Here is a 20,481-nt window from a genome sequence, read left to right as displayed (position 1 = left end):
TAAAAGAAGTCATTATATGAAAAAGACACTTGCACACACATGTTTATAGCAGCACAATTCACAATTGAAAAAATATGGAACCAGCTTAAATGCCCATCAACAAATGAGCAGATAAAGAAAATGTGGTATATAGACACCATGATATATAACTCAGTCATAAAAAGCAATGAAATAATGGCATTTGCAGCAAGCTGCGTGGAGTTGGAGATCATTATTCTAAGTGAAATAACTCAGGAATGGAAAATTAAATATCGTATGTTCTCACTTATAAGTGGGAGCTAAGCTATGCGGATGTAAAGGCATAAAAATGACATGGACTTTGGGGACTTGGAGGGAAAGGTGGGAGGGAGGTGAGGGATAAAAGACTACACATTGGGTACAGTGTACACTGCCTGGGTGACTGGTGCACCAAAATCTCAGAAATTATCACTAAAGAACTTAGCCGTGTAATAAAAAAACACCTGTTCCCCACAAAGTATTTAAATAAAAAAAAGTTAAAAAGGAAATAAAAATCTCTTTGTTACATTATTATTATTATTTTGATACAGGGTCTCACTCCTGTTGCCCAGGCTGGAGTGCACCAGCACTATCTCAGCTCACTGCACCCTCTACTTCCCAGGCTCAGATGATATTCCCACTTCACCCTCTCTAGTAGCTGGGACTAGTAGCGTGCGCCAACATGCCCAGCTAATTTTTGTATTTTTTTTAGAGATAGGGTTTCGTCATGTTGCCCAAGCTAGTCTCAAACTGCTGGTCTCACGGGATCTGCCTGCCTCATTCTCCCAAAGTGTTGAGATTACAGGCATGAGCTACCATGCCCAGCCCTTGTCTTTGTTTTAACCTTAGTTATTCTCTTAACAGCATTTGACAAGACTGATCACCATTTTCTTTGACACTCTACTTCTTGATTCTCTTCCTACCTCTCTAAGCTTTCTTTAGTCACCTTCCTCCCTCAATCTCTAAATGGTGATATGCCCAGGTTCTGAAATGGCCCTCTTCTCTATTTATCCACTCTCCATAGATATCCTCTGATGATTCAATGGCTTTAAATAACATCCATTTGCTAGTGACTGTTAGGTTTGTATCTTTAGTCTCAAACTCTCTCTCTGGAACTTCAGATTCATGTCCACATAGATGTCTAAGAGTCCTTTCAAATTTAACATGGCCAAAAGAGGACTCTTGATTCAGCTCCACTCCAATCTCGCTGTTTTCCCAGTCTTCCCAACTTCACAAAGTGGTGCCATTATCCCCCCATGTGCGCAAGTCAAATATCTAGGTATTACTTTTGATTTCTTTCTTTCTTTCCCATCCTCTTTCCAATCCTTTACCAAGTTCTATCTTCTCTATCTTCAAAAACACTCCAAAATTTATACCCTTCTCTCTGTCTCCACTACTAACACCCTGGTCCAAGCCATATGATCTCTCACCTAGACTATTTGCAGTAGCCTCCTAACTGTCTGTTTGTTTCTACTGGTGTCCACACCATAATACCCTCCATTATAGAGCCTAGAAAAAATTTAAAAAATGAGAATTAGTTTGTGTCACATTTCTTAAAAGCCTCTACGTGGCCTTACACTGAACTCAGAATGAAATCCAAACTCCTTGCCCTGGCTTTCCAAGCTCTATGTGACCTGTCCCACAGCAGTCTCCCAGTTCTCTTCTTGTTGACCATGTGCTCAGCCTCAGTGTCCCTTCTTTCAGTTCCTTGAACATGCCAAGCTCATTGTCACATAGGACCCCTGTACTTGATGATCTCTATGCCTGAAATGTACTTCTTCCATTCTTCATGTGCTTGACTCACCCCTTCCTTCCTTCCTCTTTCTTTTCTTCCTTTCCTTTCCTTTTCTTTCTCTCCCTCTCTCTCTCTCTTTCCTTTCAAGAGGAAAGAGGTCTTGGTCTGTTGCCTTGGTTGGAGTACACTGGCATCATCAAAGCTCACTGCAGCCTTGACCTCCTGGGCACAGGGGACCCCTCTGCCTCAGCCTCCTGAGTAGCTGGGACTACAGGTGCGTACCACCACATCCAACTAATTTTTTAATTTTTTGTAGAGATGAGGTCTCACCGTGTTGTCCAGTCTGGTCTTAAACTCCTGGGCTCAAGTAATCCTCCTGCCTCAGCCTCCCAGAGTGCTGGGATTACAGGTGTGAACCACCAAGCCTGGCCTGGCTCTTTCTTATCAATTCTCATCTTAAATATACCCACTTCAGAGAGAACTTCTGTGACAGCTATCCAGTCTTTTCCTCCTATTTTAATTCTCTACTAGCACTTATCACTGTCTGATACTTTTCTTGTTTATTTATGTTATGCTTATTTTCCCATTCATTCATTCATTGCTCTATTTTTATGCTGTATGAGAGGGGGACCTTGTCTTCTTGTTCATCATGGTATCCCCTGCTTCTGGATATGTGACTTGTACATAGTAGATGCTCAGGACAAATGTATGAAATGAGTAAATGTTTTTCTCACCTGTAAAATGGAGAGGCCAATACTTATGTCTCAGAGTTGTTGAGGACTTGCATTATCTAATTTGATAATACAGGTAAAGTGGATAGGTCTGTGTCTAGCACATTGTGTTTATAGAAACTATTATTTTCTAAGTATCTGGCTTATTGTAGACGTTCAACAAAGCTTAGTTCTCTTTCTTTATTTCTTGCAGTCTGGATCACCTGCAGTATTTTATATTTAATTGACCTGCACTTTGGGTCCCCCAACACACACAGGGACACTGCATTGTAGCAAGGTTTGACTTTCTCTTGGGAAATTATAGTTTTCTTCTCTTTGGTTATATGATCTTTGCCAATTAACTCTCCTTAAGATCAAAGTGCTTTGGGGTTTGATTTCCTCATCCTAATGTTTAGTTTCTCTGAAAAGCACTCTCAGCTTTTGTGTGTACTGATCAGTTTTTCTTTTGCATTTATTTAATGTTTAGTCTACTGAAATGTCAGGCAATGAGAATACAGATAGGAATTTGCAGGAGCCTCCGTCCTTAAGGCCTAGTGGAGGAAACAGAATACATAAACCAACAAGAATAATAAAGTGTCTGGCTAGGCGCAGTGGCTCATGCCTGTAATTCCAGCACTTTTGGAGGCTGAGGCAGGCGGATCACTTGAGGTCAGGAGTTTGAGACCAGCCTGGCCAACATGGCAAAACCCCTGTCTCTACTAAAAATACAAAAATTAGCCAGGCGTGGTAGTGCATGCCTGTAATCCCAACTACTAGGGAGGCTGAGGCAGGAGAATTTCTTGAACCCAGGAGGCAGAGGTTGCAGTGGCCAAAGTCACACCATCGCACTCCAGCCTGGGCAACAGAGTGAGACTCTGTCTCAAAACAATAAAAATTAAAATTAAAAAATAAATTTTAAAAAATTGTCTATGAAAAAGTCTGCAGAACACAGAGGAGGCACAAAGTAGAGAGTGACCAGTTCACAGGGAGGGTGGGTACGGTTTGAGAGATAATTGGTTGTTTACCATCCAGTAAAGAGAGATGAGCCCTGTGACTAAAGGTGTCTAGGGGCCCATGCTCTGGGAACTTGGCAAGACTGTGTGATCATAACAGTAGTCATAGTGGTAACAGGTTATGAGAAGCAAAGCCTGAAAGATATGAGGTGCTGGGCTGTGGAGGGCTCTGCATGCCCTGCGGGAGAATTTGAACTTTCGCCAACAATAACAATAACAGTAGCAGCACCTAACATTTATTGAGCACTTCCTCTTTGCCAGGCCCTCTTCTTTGTACTTTATTGTATTAATTTCTTTAATCTGCACAACAGTCCTATGAGGTAAATACTGTTATTATCCCTATTTGTAAATAAATACACATAGGATAGGTATTGAATTTGTTCTTAAAAATAATAATAAATAAATAAATATAGGCACCGAGAGGACAAGGAACTTGCCCAAGGTCACCCAACTCATCAAGAGCATTCAGAGCATTCAATCCTCAGGCAGTGTGGCTCCAAAGTTTGCCCTCTTAACCAGGGCACTGTACTACTTCTTACAGACAACTTTGTGGGGGCAGCCAGAGCCCTGGAAGAGTTTTAAGTGTGGGAATGACATGATTAGATTAGTTCTTTGGAGAGGCTGCAGTGGAGTCGCATTGCATCTTGTACAAGTGTTCATTTCTAAAAGCATTGAAGGCAAAAAATGCCAAGTTCTATTTCTTCTTGCCTCTGAGTGAGGTTTGCTATGCTAGTGGTGGCATACTACATCTTAGACAGTCCAACACAGCAGCTTTTTTCCTCTATCCTTAGGACAGAGGGCAGAGTCTTTGGAAGACCTGCATATAATAGATGAATGATCAGTTTGTGTTGAGGGACCCTGTTGTTTGAGAAGCACAAAAGCATCACACTCCTGCAGAAACTGAGCCCCTCAGTGGTGACAACAGACTGAGCTGTTTAGTGCATGGCCAAGCCTGTGCATTGCTTAGATAGTGTTTTTCCCTGCCCTTGTTTCTCTCTCTAGAGAAGTCCATAGTGATATGGGTGCGCATTAGGCCTGTGATGGTCTGCATTGCATTTGGCAGCAAAATGGAAGAAGGACAGCCTGCAAGTGGGGAGGCAGGAGGAAGGCAGGGAAAACAAGCAGAACACAGCAGCTGCTGCCCAGCTACCAGAGTCTGGCCTTGGTGAAGGGAAGGGCAGGAGGCCAGGAGAGTAAAGGTATGAGAAATGTAAAGGAAGTTAAATATTCTGGACCTAATGACCAATTGAATTGGTTTCCTTCAGCTTTCTTCTGATCTGAAAACTTGGTACCTCATTGTATCTTTTTGTTTTCAGTCTTTCTAATTCCAACTACGTTATGCACTCTCCAGCTTTAATACACAGTACTCGCCATGCTCTTGGCTTATGGCTGCTGAAATAGGCCTAAAAGTCATCTACAGGTGTTAGGAACCTTGATTGGTCCATCTATTTTGTCATAGTGGTACAATATTCTGTTTTATTACTTACAAACTGACATTATATGAGGTCTCTTGATAGCAGCCACTATGTTATAGTACAAGATTTATATTAAGTTCTCTGGTTTCTCAAAATTGAAATGATTTTGTAACTGCTTTAAAGAATTGTTGACACGATTACAACAACGATCAAAACAAAACAAAACCAGCCAGTACATAGGAAAAAGAAACTAGGAGAAACACATCAAAATGCTGACAGTGATTGCATTCGTATTGGCAATTTCATTTTTCCCTTTTCTATGTTTCCAAAGTTCTGAAAATGTGTCTATGGTACATGCAAAATGTTAACAACTTGTTTTTTAAAAAATAACAGACTTCAAAAATAAAAGCTCTCTGTAATCTCATAATTCTAGCATAACACATTTTTACTTTTGAAATGCTCTTGTTGATATACATGCGTATTTTTCATAGCTGCAATCCTGACAAATGCAGCTTTGTGAATTCTTTTCATTTTACAGCCTATTGTCAACACTATTTCATTTTTCTACATAGTTTTCATAATTGGCATTTCTAATGGCTGCCTTGCATTCCATGGTGTTGATGTTCTATATGGAACTTTCCTTTGGACATTTTGATTGTTTCTAGTTCTTCACTCTTTTAGATAAGAGGTAATGAATATTTTTGTTCATTTGGCATTTTGGGTTCATTCAGTTATTTCCCTAACGTGAATTCTTAGCAGTGAACTAACTGCATGAAAGGTTTGAATTCTTTTATGGCTTTTGGTATGTGCCAAGTAAGACCCTGCCTTCTAAAAGAGCCCATTGAATGTGGATGGTCACTGGCTTCATATATGTGTACCTGTCCCATGTTTCCCTCCCCACTATTGAGCCCCTAAGATATTTTAATAATGTGCATTGGAAAAGATATAAATATTTTAAAAAAGGAAAGAAGCTATTCATAATCTCACCACCCAAAGGTGAGAATTTTAAAAATATATTTCCTTCTAAGTATTTATTTATTTCTTTTTGTTTTTGTTTTTTAGAGACAGGATTTCACTCTGTCTGGAATGCAATGGCATGATCACAGTTCACTGTAATGCCTAACTTCTAGGCTCAAGAGATCTTCCCACATCAGCCTCCTGAGTAGCTAGGAGCATAGACATATGACACCACACCTGGCTAATTTTTAAATTTCTTGTAGAGGTTGGGTCTTGCTATGTTGCCTAGGCTGGTCTCAAACTCCTGGCCTCAAGTGATCCTTCCTTCTTGCCATCCCAAAGCACTGGGTTAATAGGCACAAGCCACCACACCCAGTCCAAATATTTATTTCATAATGTTGTATCATGTGGCTTCTCTATTAGCCCTTCTCTATTGCTGTATAGAGGTTTTACTTCTCCCTCCATCTTGGGGGTCCTCTTGGCCAGATGTGGTGGCCCACACCTATAATCCCAGCACTTTGAAAGTCCAAGGTAGGAGGATCACTTGAGAGCAGGAGTTCGAGACCAGCCTGGACAACATAGTGAGAACACATCTCTACGAAAAGTAAAAGTAAGTAAATAAGTAAATCTTTGTGCACATTTAGGAAGCATTCTGTAGGAAAATTCCCAGAAGCAGAATTTTCCTCTTGCTGGGTTGAAGTGTGTGGACCTTGTGAAGACTTTTGATGAGTATTGAAAGGCTTTTGATGAGTATTGATGAGTACTGAAAAGTTGCTATTGAGGAAAGTTGTGCCCCTTTCTACTTCACCTGTTAATGTTTGGATGCCATTCCTGCCTTCAATAAGTTAACACCAGTGGCCATTTATTTATCTGTTTATCTTGAAATAAGTTTGGACCTCTCTAGTCTTTTGTTCTTTGTATTTATTTATTTATTTGTTTGTTTGTTTGTTTATTTTTGGTGTTTTTGGATCCCTGGGCATGTTGTTCCTGGGATTAAAATCCCAGAATTTATATTTTCTTTAGGATTTCCCTCATGTTCCATCTGTTGGTAAGTTTCACACATCCACATCTTCCACCCAGCCCTCAAACTGTACCCTGCAGCATGGTTACAGAATTATTGATTTCATAGACTTTTTGAAATCTAGAACTCTTTGAAAGAGACTACTTATTTTGGCTTAAAAATTTCCCCGTTTTTGGTGGAGCTTGGTGGCTCAGGCCTGTAATTCCAGCACTTTGGGAGGCCGAGGCGGGCGGATTACCTGAGGTCAGAAGTTTGAGAACAGCCTGACCAACATGGTGAAACTGTCTGTGCTAAAAATACGAAAATTAGCCAGGCATGGTGGTGGGTGCCTGTAATCCCAGCTACTCGGGAGGCTGAGACAGGAGAACTGCTTGAACCTGGGAGGTGGAGGTTGCAGTGAGCTGGGATCTCGCCATTGCACTTCAGCCTGGATGACAAGAAACTCTGCTCAAAAAAAAAAAAAAAAGGTTCCTGCTTTTTGGCCGTTTCTTTAATAAATACTTGTTGAATTCAAGTTTAAGGAGCCCAGAGTTCATTGTTACGTGATGGAGTCTAAGGTATATGGGAATTGAAGAGAGGTGAATTTCGGCCAGATTATGAAAAGCCTTGTTACACCAACCTACCTAAGGAGTTTAACTGCATCCTCAAGGCTGTTAATTAGTTGGCACTTTTGGGAAAACACTTCGTAGACTGGCCGCAGGGAACCTGGTTAGAAGTTCACAGGAGGCTGGATGGGGGAGAGCTGGATGAGGCCCTGAGCCATGTTGGTGCAGTAGGGACAGGGGTTAAGCAGGGGTGTATTCAAGCAGGCCTTGGTGACAGATAGGTGGTTATGGTATGCTGTGTGTGTGTGTGTGTGTGCGCGCGCGCATGTGTGTGTGTCCGTCCCTGTTGACGGAAAATTTGTACCCTATCTTCTGCATAAGAATTGGCCATGATGCAGGAATTTGCCAAGATAATGCACTGGAAAACACTTAGGAAACTAAAAGTGCTCTATAGATGTAAAAACATATTGATAGTGACAGTATGTAAGAAATTCTGCTCAATGGGGCTGATTCAAGGATGCAATAATGGTCTGCTGTGTGTAAAGCTCTAGACAAGTAGTCATTCTTCTGCTTGGCACAGGACCTGTCACAAACTTGAGAGACAAACTTGGGAGAGTTCTTTTTTTGTCTTCATCTATTCGGGTTGCTGAGCATGTGGACACTTGCTTCCCTATCACTTTTTCTCCTGCTTCCAGTGAGGAAGGAGTCTGAACAGCTGAGGGAGGGGTCCAGCCTGGTATGACAGTCTTCCATCGGGGAGAAGACATCTCTGTTCCTGGTACGCCTCTGATCTCCAGGGCAGAGGACCATCAGGGGAAAGACTTGAGCCCAGTTCTGAGCCATGGCTCTGACCTCTGGCTGCCTGACCAGGCTGCTTTGTGTGTTCAGCCCGGGGGGAGGAGACTGAATAAGCCGATAAGAAGGTTCTTCCTGTCCAGCCAAGCAGGCGCAGGGAAGCTTCTGCAGAGGAAAGATTAGACACGGTCCCTGATTTAGAGAATACAACTGGGAGGGCAATGGGGCAAAGCCCAGAGCTCTTTGCAGTGGTATTGTTTATTGTTGGAGGACAACAGAGGGAGCCCCACCTGCTTGTGCAGAAGACAGAAACAGCGAGTTGGGTCTGCAAGGTCCTTTTTTAGGGCCGTTTAACAAACATGTTTTGCAGACAGAAGTTCTCCAACTTGGAAAGGGGTTGATGGGTGGGAGGGGTATCCTTTTTCTTCCCCCAGGAAACAAAGCAGGAGCATTTCCAGGCACATCTGAGCCTCTTTGTCAAACACCTGCTCCCAGGTGCTGTGGTACAAAACAAATTAGCCCCGCCTGGGGAGTTAACTGAGTGGGTCCTAAGCGGTGGCCTCCTCCCTTCTGCTCTCACCCATCTGTGGAAAACCAAATCTGTGCTTAGTGCAGGGATGCTCCCTATGGCCAGCTTCTCACTATGGCAGAAAGAGCACCAGAAGATAATTCAGGTGTTTGCTTGGGTTAATGCTGACAAAATGCTGCTTTGTGGAATCATTCTCATGTTTGGAATCCCAAATCTGTTTTGTATTTCTAGGAATGAGGAAAATATCAAACATAATATACAAAAAATAAAATCGAATATTTGATTGTCTTGATTTTTGAAAATAGTATTGTGGAGGTCTCAGGCCTGCTTTATTTTTCATTTTCATTTTTACTTTTTGCATATCTTGAAAAGTATTCCAAGAGCTGCTTCTGAGTTCCTTCCTCCTAACTCCACCCCCACACCATGGCATGTGTTCATGCCAGCCCCCCTGATGGTTTTGTCTGTGGCCTTGCCCAATAGGGATTTATATTTGCAGATCTTATTTGTCCTGGCAGCAGCTCTGATTTGGAGTCAGCGGACCTGTGTTTGCTCTTCTGGCTCTGTTGCTTACAAGCTGCGTGGCCTGAGGCAAGTCACTATCTTGGTTTCAAATCTCATCTCTGTAAAATGGGGAGAAAAAGATGAGCTCCTTCTGCTTCCTCAGAAATGTTCTGTGTCAGAGTGAAGTGAGAGTAATTTCTAAGCTGTATGAATGTGTGAGAGTTTTGTTTTTATTCATGACACAAGAAAGCTATTGTTTGATCCATTGGTTTTGGCTGCCATACTGTGGATACTTGGTTTTGAGGGAAGTCGGTGTGAAAGAATGAATCCTCCTTGTAGAGACTCACTATGCTGAGACATGGTTTAGAGAAGGCAGTAATACACATGGTGAACTGGAAAAGCAACTCCAGAGTCTGGGTGGGACATTCCTTCTTGGGGTCTCTGTCCCATGAAGGGGCGCAGCTAGGCAGACAAAGAAAAAGACAGAAAGATTGAAACAGAGCACCCCAAATAGATCTTTTTTTATAAAAAAGGGCCCCCCCCTGTATTAGGAAAACTTTCTTTCTTTTGAATCACTACTATAGACTGAATAAAAGGGCAGAGTATATTTTAAGAGTTGGAGGTTATCTTCTTTCCTAGAAAGAGCTAAATATTATAGCCTCCCCAGGGGCAACTACTGTTGCCAGTTTTTTTGTATCATTCCAAAAATATCTTGTGCCTATACAGATATAGACTCACATGCCCCCACCATTTCTTCATACTATAAACACACCATTCTTTGCCTTGCTTCTTTCATTTAATATATCTTGCAGATATCCATAGCAGGCTGTGTGGTGGTCCATTGTTGTATGGCTACCTTAATCTATATAACCATTTTCTGCTGATGGACTTTTAGGTTGTTTTTGTAATTGCTATTCCAAATACTGTTGTAATAAATATCCCACTACATGTGCCTTTGTGAGTATAAATGTGATAGATTCCTAGAAGTGCAATTGCTGGGTCAGAGGGTTTGTAATAGCGTTTTTAGCTTTAAATCAATAGTGCTCTCCATAGAGGTTGCATTGATTTACCTCCCACCAGTAGTATACAAGTGCCCCATTTCTCTATACTGTCACCAGTACAGGATAAACTTGGGCAATCTGAGATGAATGGCCTCTTGTTATAACTATATATAGTTAAAATTATAATTTATAATTATAAATTTACTATAGTTTGAATTTACTTTTGTGAGTAAATTTGATCAGTTAAAAAAAAATGTAAGTGCTATTTTTATTCCTTTCTTGTGAATTACCTGCTCATGTCCTTAGCCTGTTTTTTCTAGGGGGTTATTGAATTTTTCATATTCATTTTATAGGAACTTTCTATGCATGTAATCAGTTAGACCTCAATAATATATATTGCAGATATTTAGTCAGTTCTTCATTTTTACTGTTTTGCCATTTAGAATTTTGAAACATTTAATGAAATTTCTCAGTCTTTTTACTTTATAGCCTTGATTTTGAGTAATTCTTAAAAAGCCTTCTCTACTTTAAGATTTTATATGTGTGTGTGTGTGTGTGTGTGTGTATATATATATATAATGTTTTCTTCTAGTACTTTTATGCCTTCGGTTTTTTAGATCCAAACTTTGAATCCATCCAGAATTTGTTTTAGTATAAGGAGTGAGACAAACCTCCAACTTAATTTTTTTCCAGAAAGACCTGGGTTTTGAATCCAGGCACTTTTACTCATTAGCTGTTTGATTTTTGAACTAATTAATCTCTCTGAACCTCAATTTTTTTGTCTGTATAATGGGAATAGTAACACCCATTTGATGGACTACTGAAAAGATTAAATAAGATTACATGTGGAAAACATTTAACACCATTCCTAGCACACATTGTGTTCAAATCATGGTCCAAATGGCCAGGAACCTGGGAACACATAGTATGTTCGGGCAGAGGAGAAATTCTAGATGGCCAGGATACCGAGGCCACCTTGTGACTCACTAGTGTGTCAGAGTAAGTCAGTAACTTCATCACCTAAACCCTCAGTTTCCTCATTTGCAAAATGATGAGCGCTTTCTCTTGAAGTTGTTGGGAGGTCCGGATTAGATAATGTCTGTGAAAGAATTTTGTAAACTATAAAGGGCCATGTAAAAATGCTGGAGTTTACAGTCTGGTGAATAAGGAGCAGCCACAGCACAGGTGGGTGTTTGACATTTGTGGCCAAGGAGAATAATTAACTTGCAATAACATGAAATTAGCAGCTGATGTAAAGCAAGTGAGCTTGCAGCAGTTGATTATAGTAATAGTTAGTAATTGCCTGCTAGTGATTAAGCAATAATGAGCTTCCAGGGACAGAATCTTGTTAGGTGGAAAGATGGATCAAAGGCTTTCAATTCAACGTACACTTACTGAACACAACAGTGGGATAAGAAGAGACAGGTGTCTTGTTGAGGTACAGTCCTTGTCCTTAAGGATAGTAAGGGTGAGAGACACATATAGCATGGCTCCTTCCACGGGCCAGATGCACACGTGGGGACATACTTGGAGGAAGGTCCACAGTGCTCTGGGATCATCAAAGAGGGTGAGACTCACCTGCTGAGCCCTCTGTGCCAGTCTGAACCCACCCTCCAGAGTCTGGCCCAGATTCTAAAGAACCCCTATGATGCCTTCTTGAAATTTTACTTGCCCTTTTTTATTCCTCTGGCTGTTTTGGATTTATCAGGGATATCTTGTTTCTTATGCCCTGCCCATCACCCTCCATAGCTTCTGGGCAAGCATGGTGTTATGCCTAGGGCCTCTATTTCTACTGCGATCTGAGTACTGAGATAGGATGTCCAGTTCATTTTGAAGTTCAGATAAACAACAAACTTTAAAATATGTCTCATGCAATATTTGGAACAAATTTATATTAAAATGTATTTGTTGCCATCTGACCATCTGAAACTGAAATTTGACATGGTCAGGGTGACATGATCTGGATTTCTTATTTTTTTTTTTTTAAACTGTGTCTGGCAACCCTACCTGGGCAGCTCTTATTTCAAATGCTATAAAATATAATAGTGTTTACTACACTGTTTCATGGAGCCCTAGTAGCAAGGCATATATAAAAGGTGTTTTATGCCCGGCTGGGTGGCTCACGCCTGTAATCCTAGCACTTTGGGAGGCCGAGGTGGGCGGATCACAAGGTCAGGAGATCCAGACCATCCTGGCTAACACGGTGAAACCCCGTCTCTACTAAAAATACAAAAAATTAGCTGGGCGCGGTAGCGGGCGCCCTAGCTGAGGCAGGAGAATGACGTGAACCCAGGAGGCAGAGCTTGCAGTGAGGGAGATCGGGCCACTGCACTCCAGCCTGGGCGACAGAGCGAGACTCTGTCTCAAAAAAAAAAAAAAAAAAAAAAAGTTGTTTTATATGAGAAAAGAATTCTCAGCTAAAATCATGTTTGGTAAATCCTGGATTAAATGAAGTTAACTAGCCTTCATTATGGGAAGTTTCAGAACATTTTAAACCTCCAAGATTGGGTGATAATAGTATTTCTCAGAGTTGTGTTACTGTGAAGCTATCCTCTACACCCCCCACTTACTGAGTATCTAGGGTCATATGACCAAACGTTGAATGAATTTTGAGGGTCTCTGGTAATCGGTTCTATTTGCAGACCATGAGTTCTGATTTTGGGTTTTGGGAAAATACCATTCTATCGAAAAAAATTTATATAATTCTATGATGTTGTTTTTGTTTTTTAAATTAATAAATTTGTAATAAAATATACACATAGACACGAGTATATATAAAGAAAAAGACTAGAGCCAGGTGCAGTAGCTCACGCCTATAATCCCAGCACTTTGGGAGGCTGAGGTGGGCGGATCACCTGAGGTTGGGAGTTCGAGACCAGTATGACCAACGTGGAGAAACCCTGTCTCTACTAAAAATACAAATTAGCCAGGCATGGTGGCACATGCCTGTAATCCCCGCTACTGGGGAGGCTGAGGTAGGAGAATCACTTGAACCCAGGAGGCAGAGGTTGCAGTGAGCCGAGATCGCGCCATTGCACTCCATCCTGGGCAATAGGAGTGAAATTCTGTCTAAAAAGAAAAAAGAAAAAGACTAGAAGGATGTATACCAGAATGCTAACTAATTATTCCCCGGAGAAGGTCTGGGTAGGGAAGGAGATGATAGATAATTTTCTTTTCCTTTTTGCTTGTCTGCATTTTCTGCAATCAGTGTGTATGATTTTTGTCAGAATGCTGGGAAAAACTATTTATATATTTTTGAAAGGAGTACCTGTCCATATATTATCTTATTTGCCTGTCATGCAACTCAGTGGTATAGGTTCTAATATCATCCCCATTTTGTGGATAAGGAAACTACACAGTGCTCTTTAACAGACCCAGGCCCTCTGGCTTCATTGCCTACGCTGCCTCTTTGGTATGAAAGAGTAACCACACTTGCTGCCATGGGAAGGGGCCTTGTTGCCTGTTTACCCAGCCCCTCCCTTTACAGACCAAGTAAAGGCCCAAAGGACCTGCCTGAGACACACAGTTTTTGAATAAGGACAAGTCACCAAAATATTTTAGGGGACTGGGGTTGGAGGTGTGTCAGAAAGTTGGGGAGAAGACCTGGCCTCTGACTTTATCTGTTATATTGAGCCCTAAAGGGAAAGAGGAAAAATGCACAGGTGTGCAACAGTGAATACAGGCTTTTTTTAAGGCCACTTATTCACTGATTTATTGATAGAGTCCCACTGTGTTGCTCAGGGTGGAATGCAGTGGTGTGATCATGGGTCACTGCAACCTTGAACTCCTGGGCTCAAATGATCCTCCTGCCTCAGCCTTCCAAAATGCTAGGGTTACAGGCGTGAGCCACCATGCCTGGTAAAGGCCACTTTTAAAGAATGGTTTAAATGTTGCCAAATTCACGTTGCTTAGAATGGTTTTTGTTTTTCTTTTCAAGCTTTTCATACTAGATTTCATTTCCTGTACCTTTTTAAAATTCATTTTTTTTATCTTGCTCATCTATTTTTCCAGTTTGAATCTTATCCATGTATCCATTTATTTACAACTGTTGTGGTGATGATGATACTGGGGATTTTGCTTGCTCATCTATGCTCCTGTTTATATTCCCTATGCCTGGTACTTACTTACAGGGATGAATGATGACTGAATTGTGAGAGTGATGCAGCTGAAGTGTGACTTCAGGTCCTGAAAGAATCCTGGGCTGGAGGGCAAGGTGAGGAGCAGCGCTTGTGTAATCTGAAGTTCAGTGTGTGGCTCCATCAGTGTGGGTGTGTTGCTTCCAGAGCAGGAAGATTCTAGAACACTGCAGTTCAAAGGGCCTGGGGCCTCATTCAGCTGAGCCTCTAGCTCTCATGACAGAGAGACAATGTTAATTACAAGACAGAGGGTAGCAGCATCCTGTTGCAGAAAGAACTAGGCTTTGGGGTCAGATGGATCTAGGTTTGAATCTGGGTCCTGAGACTAACTAGCTGTGTGATTTTAGGATGATATCTCTGTCTCAGCTTCCTCTTCTGCAAGGTAGGGATAATACGAGTACTTACATCATAGAGTTATGAGGATTAAATGAGCAAATACATGTAGAAGAGTACCCAAGACATAAAATGCGCCGAATATCAATGTTATCAATGTTAAGCTGTTATCAATGTTAACAATAATAGAATATAAAATACGGCAGTAGTGTTTGGTTAGTAGCATATCTTGTGGCATGTCTGCTTCCCAGATGAGGCATGACTTTTGTTGTCAATTTAGGGCTGGGTGTAAATGCTTCTGAATGGGTTTCCCTTATTCGGGGGAAATGCTATCTCATCACATGTGGATTGGTGATGCCTGGGCTGTTACTTTATGTACTAAACAGAAGGGCTTCCTCAAAGAGTAGAAGTTTGCAGATAATCTTGTGATCTTTTCGTTCAGTAATGTGTTTTCCATTAGAAGCAAAACAGTAACTACAACAGATAACCTGGAGTTTACAGTCCAGCTTTACCCATAGACAGCCTGCATTATTAAAGACCAATTTTTACCCAGAGGTCCATTTTAAAAACATCCAACATTTTGGCATGCTGGCTCTTGCCTGTAATCCCAGCACTTTGGAAGGCTGAGGTGGAAAGATTGATGGAGGCCAGGAGTTCAAGACAAGCCTGGGCAACATAGTGAGACCCCATCTCTACAAAAAAATTTAAAAAATTAGCTGGGCCCAGTGGCTTGTGTCTGTAATCCCAGCTACTTGGGAGGCTGAGGCAGGAGGGTCCTTTGATCCGTGATCGTGCTACTGCACTCCAGCATAGGCAACAGAGCAAGATCCTGCCTCAAAAACAAAAGAAAGCAAAACAAACAAAAACACATTCAACAGAGCATTAATTTCTTATAGAAAGAGGTAGTGTCTTAACTTATTCTGTAGCCTGCTCCAGGTGGTAACCACACGAGATAATGTTCACTATGACAAAGCCTTTTTTTTCACCTTCTTTTTCTAAAGGTGCATCACTGGGGCACTGTGAACCTTCTTTAAGAGCCCTATTTCTAAAGTCTTTATTTTTGACATTCTCCTCTGGATTTCCTGCTTTGGTTCTTTGACCTCCAGCAAAGATGTAGAAATGAGTGTGTGTCAAACAATCTAGGCACAGAAAAAGAATGCAGTCCAGTCCTGTGTTTCCTGTTTCTTATGGGCTTATGAAAGCAGAGAGTTGTGGTCCACAGAGCCTCATGCCTTCCTGCTGCCCGTGTGCCTTTCCGTGAGTTTTATGATTTCTCTTTCTAATAGCTTTATTGAATTTTAGTTTACATATCATGTCCCTGAGTGTTTATCAGGAGTTTGACTTTGATTCTTGTTTAACTTCTACAGGGTGGTAGAGTTTTATATTTGAAGCCAGAGGGGAAGAGGAAAGAGCGGTCACATTGATTAAGTGCCTGTCCTTCATCATGTAATTCATCCATCTTTCTTGAGCTTTTGCTCTGAGCCAGCATTGTGAAAGTCACTTGGGTAGTGGTTCAAGGACATGAATGCGAGAGCCAGATTATCTGGGTATGAATCTCAGCTCCACTAGTTATCAGCTGTGGGACCTTATGACTGCTTATTTAACTTCTCTTGTGTCTCAGCAGCCCCCTCTACCAAATTAGGATACTAATAGTATAGCATCCCCCTCATAGGGTTGTTTTGAGGATTAAATGACTTAGGAATATAGAATGAGACGATGATGATGGGGAGGGGTTAGGACTCTACCAGACACCTCATTGCTCTCATGCTGCTCACAGTTAGGGACTCAACCAGACACCTCATTGCTCTCATGCTGCTCACAGTCATGAGTGTACACGTGTGTAGGGCTGAAGTGCTGAGGGATGGGGCCGGAGTGTGAGATATGTGAATAATTAATTACAGGTAGCATGGTGAGTTTACAGCAGGAGAGGAGGAGGGCATTGTGGGAGCCTGGAGCGGGGAGGCCCAGGCCCTTCGTAGGTTAGAGGAGCAGACTGGAGGAAGTCATGTTGAAGCTGAGATCTAGAGGAGGCTTGGGGTGGTGGGCGAGGGTGCGAGGTTCAGTTGTGTTTTGTGTTCTAGGCGGACGGAACAATATATGTGAAGGTCTGAGGAGAAAGGCAGTCCCATGGTATTTAAGCAACTGAGGAAATCCAGTGAGCCTAGAATGTGGATTGTGAGGAGAGTGGTAGGAGACAGAGCTGGCAGTGACAGCAGGAACCAGATCATGGAAAATTTGAGAATCATTTTAAGGAGTTTGGGTGACAAAGAGCCAGGTACTGTCCTTAGGGGCTCCCATGCGTTCTTTCAAGCATCACAATTCTGTGGTATAGGTGTTATTAGCCCCATTTTGTTGATGGGGAAGCTGAGGTTTTGAAAAATTGTCATTTGCCCAAAGGCACAGATTTAGAAGGTCAGTGCAGCCAGGTATGAACCTCGGTCTCTCTGGCTCCATTTTTTACGATACTATATGCCTTTGGAACATGAAGTCTGGCTCTTAGCTTTATGATTTCAGGCCACCCTCTTAATTTCCTTTAACCTTAGTTCACTGACCTGTAAAATAGATAATGTGTTAGTAAATACAAACCTCGTATACTTGTAGAAACAAATGGAAATACACATAAAGGGCCAAGTATAATGCTACCACTGCTCATGGACCCAGATTCTTGTACAGAGAAATGTTTTTCCTTCACAGTCCCAGTGAACTGGGGTGGAACCCCATGAGCTGCCACCTACATGTTGGCTTGGTTGTCAGTTATTTTTCCAAGGATTAATTGAAATCTACACAGGCATCATCTTTGCACACATGGAATTTTCTCCCCTGGCTAGTTGACAGGTTCAGCTAATTGGGCTCTGCTCTCTGCCCTACAAGGCTACAGGCATTTGAGCTCCAGGTCTGCTGGTAGGAGTGACCCTGAGGCTTCCCTACTCTCCCGAGCACCTTTCCCCTCCTGAGCTCCCTTATTGCCCATTTCCTGTCTCTCCAGAGTCTACTGGGTCTGTTCTGCCTACACCTTAGGAAAAGAGCTCCACTGTTGGCGCAAATTGTTATTTAGCTTTTTTTTTTTCATTATTTAGCTTTTCTCATGTTGGTCTTGAGGGCAGACATTGTCTCTTCTCTGTATTTCCTGTAGTACTGTAGTAGGCACCCAGTAGATTACAATTGCTTTTACCAGGATAGCGCTTTATGTGTATCAAGGTTGGTTTTTTTTTTTTTTTAGGCAGAGTCTTACTCTGTCACCCAGGCTGGAGGGCGGTGGTGTGATCTCGGCTCACTGCAACCTCTGCCTCCTGGGTTCAAGCAATTCTTGTGCCTCAGCCTCCTGAGTAGCTGGGATTACAGGAGCACGCCACCACACCTGGGTAATTTTTGTATAAGGTTCTTTTGTAAGTTTTTAAAAATCTTAATGGCAGTCCACTGAAGTAGACAGAGCATTCTTTTAGTATGCCCTTTTAGTCACAGTCTTTCTAGTGCAGTTGGAGAAACTAAGGCCTACACATAAGCAACATGCCCGTTAACTAATTTTTTATTTCAATAGGATAGACATTTACAAAGTGTAACTCTGTCCAGGGGCTAGGAAATAGAACTGAAAGGCATAATCCCATCCCTTAAGAATGAGGCAGATATTTGAACAAAGAATTGTATACAACAAGTGAAGTTTTAGGACAGAGGAGTGGTGAAAGTGTTTAGCTTTATTTGGGGAAGATCAGTGAAAGATTCAAAGAGAAAGAGATGCTGGCATTGGACCTTCAAGGACTTCAAGGGGCAGAATGGGTGGAAGGGAGGGCATCCCAGGCAGAAGAAATGGCACATACCAAAGCCCAGAGGAGTGAACTTTGGGAAAAGCACTTTGGGAGGCCCTGTAGCATCAGCATGGCTGGCAGGAGACGTATAGGAGGTAGAAGGGAAAGATGGTATGACTACCATTGGTAGGACCCTAAGACTTCCAGAAGCAGGAGACTAAAACGGCCCTTTATAGTTCCTTCCCCTTCATTCAGTCTCCCCGTCACTAGCACTTTTTTCCAGTCATATACATTCCACAAATGTCCTTTAAGCTCTGGATGGGCTCTCTATTGTCCTTGCTTTTTTGCACCCCAGCTTGCCTGCACATGGATTTGTCATCTCCTTTTCATGCTGAAAGAAAACAGATTTATTGCAGGAGGAAACTGTGACATGATAGCTTGGAGGAATAAAGGTTACCAGGTGAAAGGACATCTGCGTCATTTATTCTCTGTGGCATGAGGTAGCTGAGAAGGAATAAAGTCCGTCTGTGACCAAACACCTGTGTTTCTGTCTCGCTGGCAGGGTCACCAGAGGGGAGCTTTAAATTGCTCTTTAAATGAGTCAGACCTGTTCCCCCGGAGACGAGGCTGGTGCAGCTTGAGCTCTGTGGGCAAGTCTGACTGGGCCCTTCTCACTTTTGCCTGTGTTTGCCTTGCAGCTGTGTAAATGAGTATGGAAGATTATGATTTCCTGTTCAAAATTGTTTTAATTGGCAACGCTGGTGTGGGGAAGACGTGCCTCGTCCGAAGATTCACTCAGGTAAGGGAACTCGTAAGCCCAGGGTTGGGTTTGTCAGTCTAGCCTGAGGGGTTGGGGGAATCTGTCGAGATGGATGACCAGTTTCAATGCCAGGGGCTTAGCTGTGGGTTCCTGATGCACCCTTTGAAAGCTGCATCTGCTTTGTAGCCTAGACAAGGGATTTTTTTTTTTTTCAATTTTCCCAAGATTAAATGATTATTAAAAAAGCGCGCCACACTGTATAGAAATCAACATTCTTTCCCATAATTCTGTGCATCTAGGACTACAGAAATGTCACTGTCCCTGCCCCACATCTTCAAATTAACATTTTCAGGTCACAACAATAAGTCTTCCCAAAGGGGACCTTCTGGAAAAACAAGCTATTTCCTTGGCTCATATTCCGCTCTTTTTGTAGCATGCACCAACAATCTATCCGAGACATATGTTTTAAACCACCTCCTGGGAGCATGGCCCTGGGAGTCTCCACCAACCCTCCCACGCCTCTTCTTGCTTCTTTTAATGACAAAGGCAAGTGGTTTTGCTGTCAGTGTGCAGTATCAAAACTAAATTATTGGATAAAAGTAAGTTACTAGTTAATAATCCCCAGGTGGAAACAAATGAATCTAGACATCAAACTGAACCTAAATTTTTTAAAACTCTAATACAAATTAAACCAGTCAAATTCTGCCTAGGCCCCCTTTAATCCTCCCAGGAAACTTGAATGAATCATTTTTATTTAGGAGCAAATAGGCCAATTTTCTAAATCTCTTCAGTGGGAACGACATGAAAATAGTGAAGAATTATCTGAACTGAATTGAATGGTCCCTCTGGGTTGGATTCGATTCTTATCACATATGATCTAAGTACAAGTTCCCTTTGAGACTACCCTTTTGAGAATCACTGCTGGAGATTATATACTGCTTTCATATGGAAACAAGTGAGAACTCATTCCGAAGTTGACCTTTTTTATGTGTTTTCCCCTAAAAATATGAATGGTACCCTTCGTAGGACCATTACATACATATCTTGAATTTTCATAAAGTATTTGTTCAGCAAGTTGGCACCTGCGCCCCTATCTAAGGCATAGGATAACCTGGCGCTGTGGAAAGAGCACTGGCTTGGGAGTTGAGACATGGGTCCTAGTCCTGGTTCTGCCCCTGGCTTGCTCTATGAGCCTGGGTAAGTTACCTCCCTTTCCTGGGGCTGCCTGTTGCGCATTAGGGGCTGGGTGAGCTCCAAGGCCCCTTCCAGCTCTGACAGTCTGTGGTTTTG

The 20,481-nt window shown here is 42.1% G+C and overlaps 1 protein-coding gene across 6 annotated transcripts in view; it reads left to right on the top strand.

Annotated features, from left to right (window-relative positions):
* Positions 1-20,481, top strand: part of RAB30 (RAB30, member RAS oncogene family) — a 98,926-nt gene that overhangs the window by 55,258 nt on the left and 23,187 nt on the right. For all 6 annotated transcript variants that reach the window (XM_025357554.1, XM_025357548.1, XM_025357549.1 and 3 more), the window contains one exon: positions 19,130-19,230. In XM_025357554.1, coding sequence (XP_025213339.1) covers positions 19,138-19,230 — 93 coding nt within the window. In that variant the 5' untranslated portion in view covers positions 19,130-19,137. The remainder of the gene's footprint in view (positions 1-19,129; positions 19,231-20,481) is intronic.

This window comes from Theropithecus gelada, chromosome 14, assembly GCF_003255815.1.
Source record: "Theropithecus gelada isolate Dixy chromosome 14, Tgel_1.0, whole genome shotgun sequence".
Classification (NCBI taxonomy): Eukaryota; Metazoa; Chordata; class Mammalia; order Primates; family Cercopithecidae; genus Theropithecus; species Theropithecus gelada.
The sequence above is the reverse complement of the archived record's forward strand: the minus strand, read 5'-3'. Positions and strand labels throughout refer to the sequence as shown.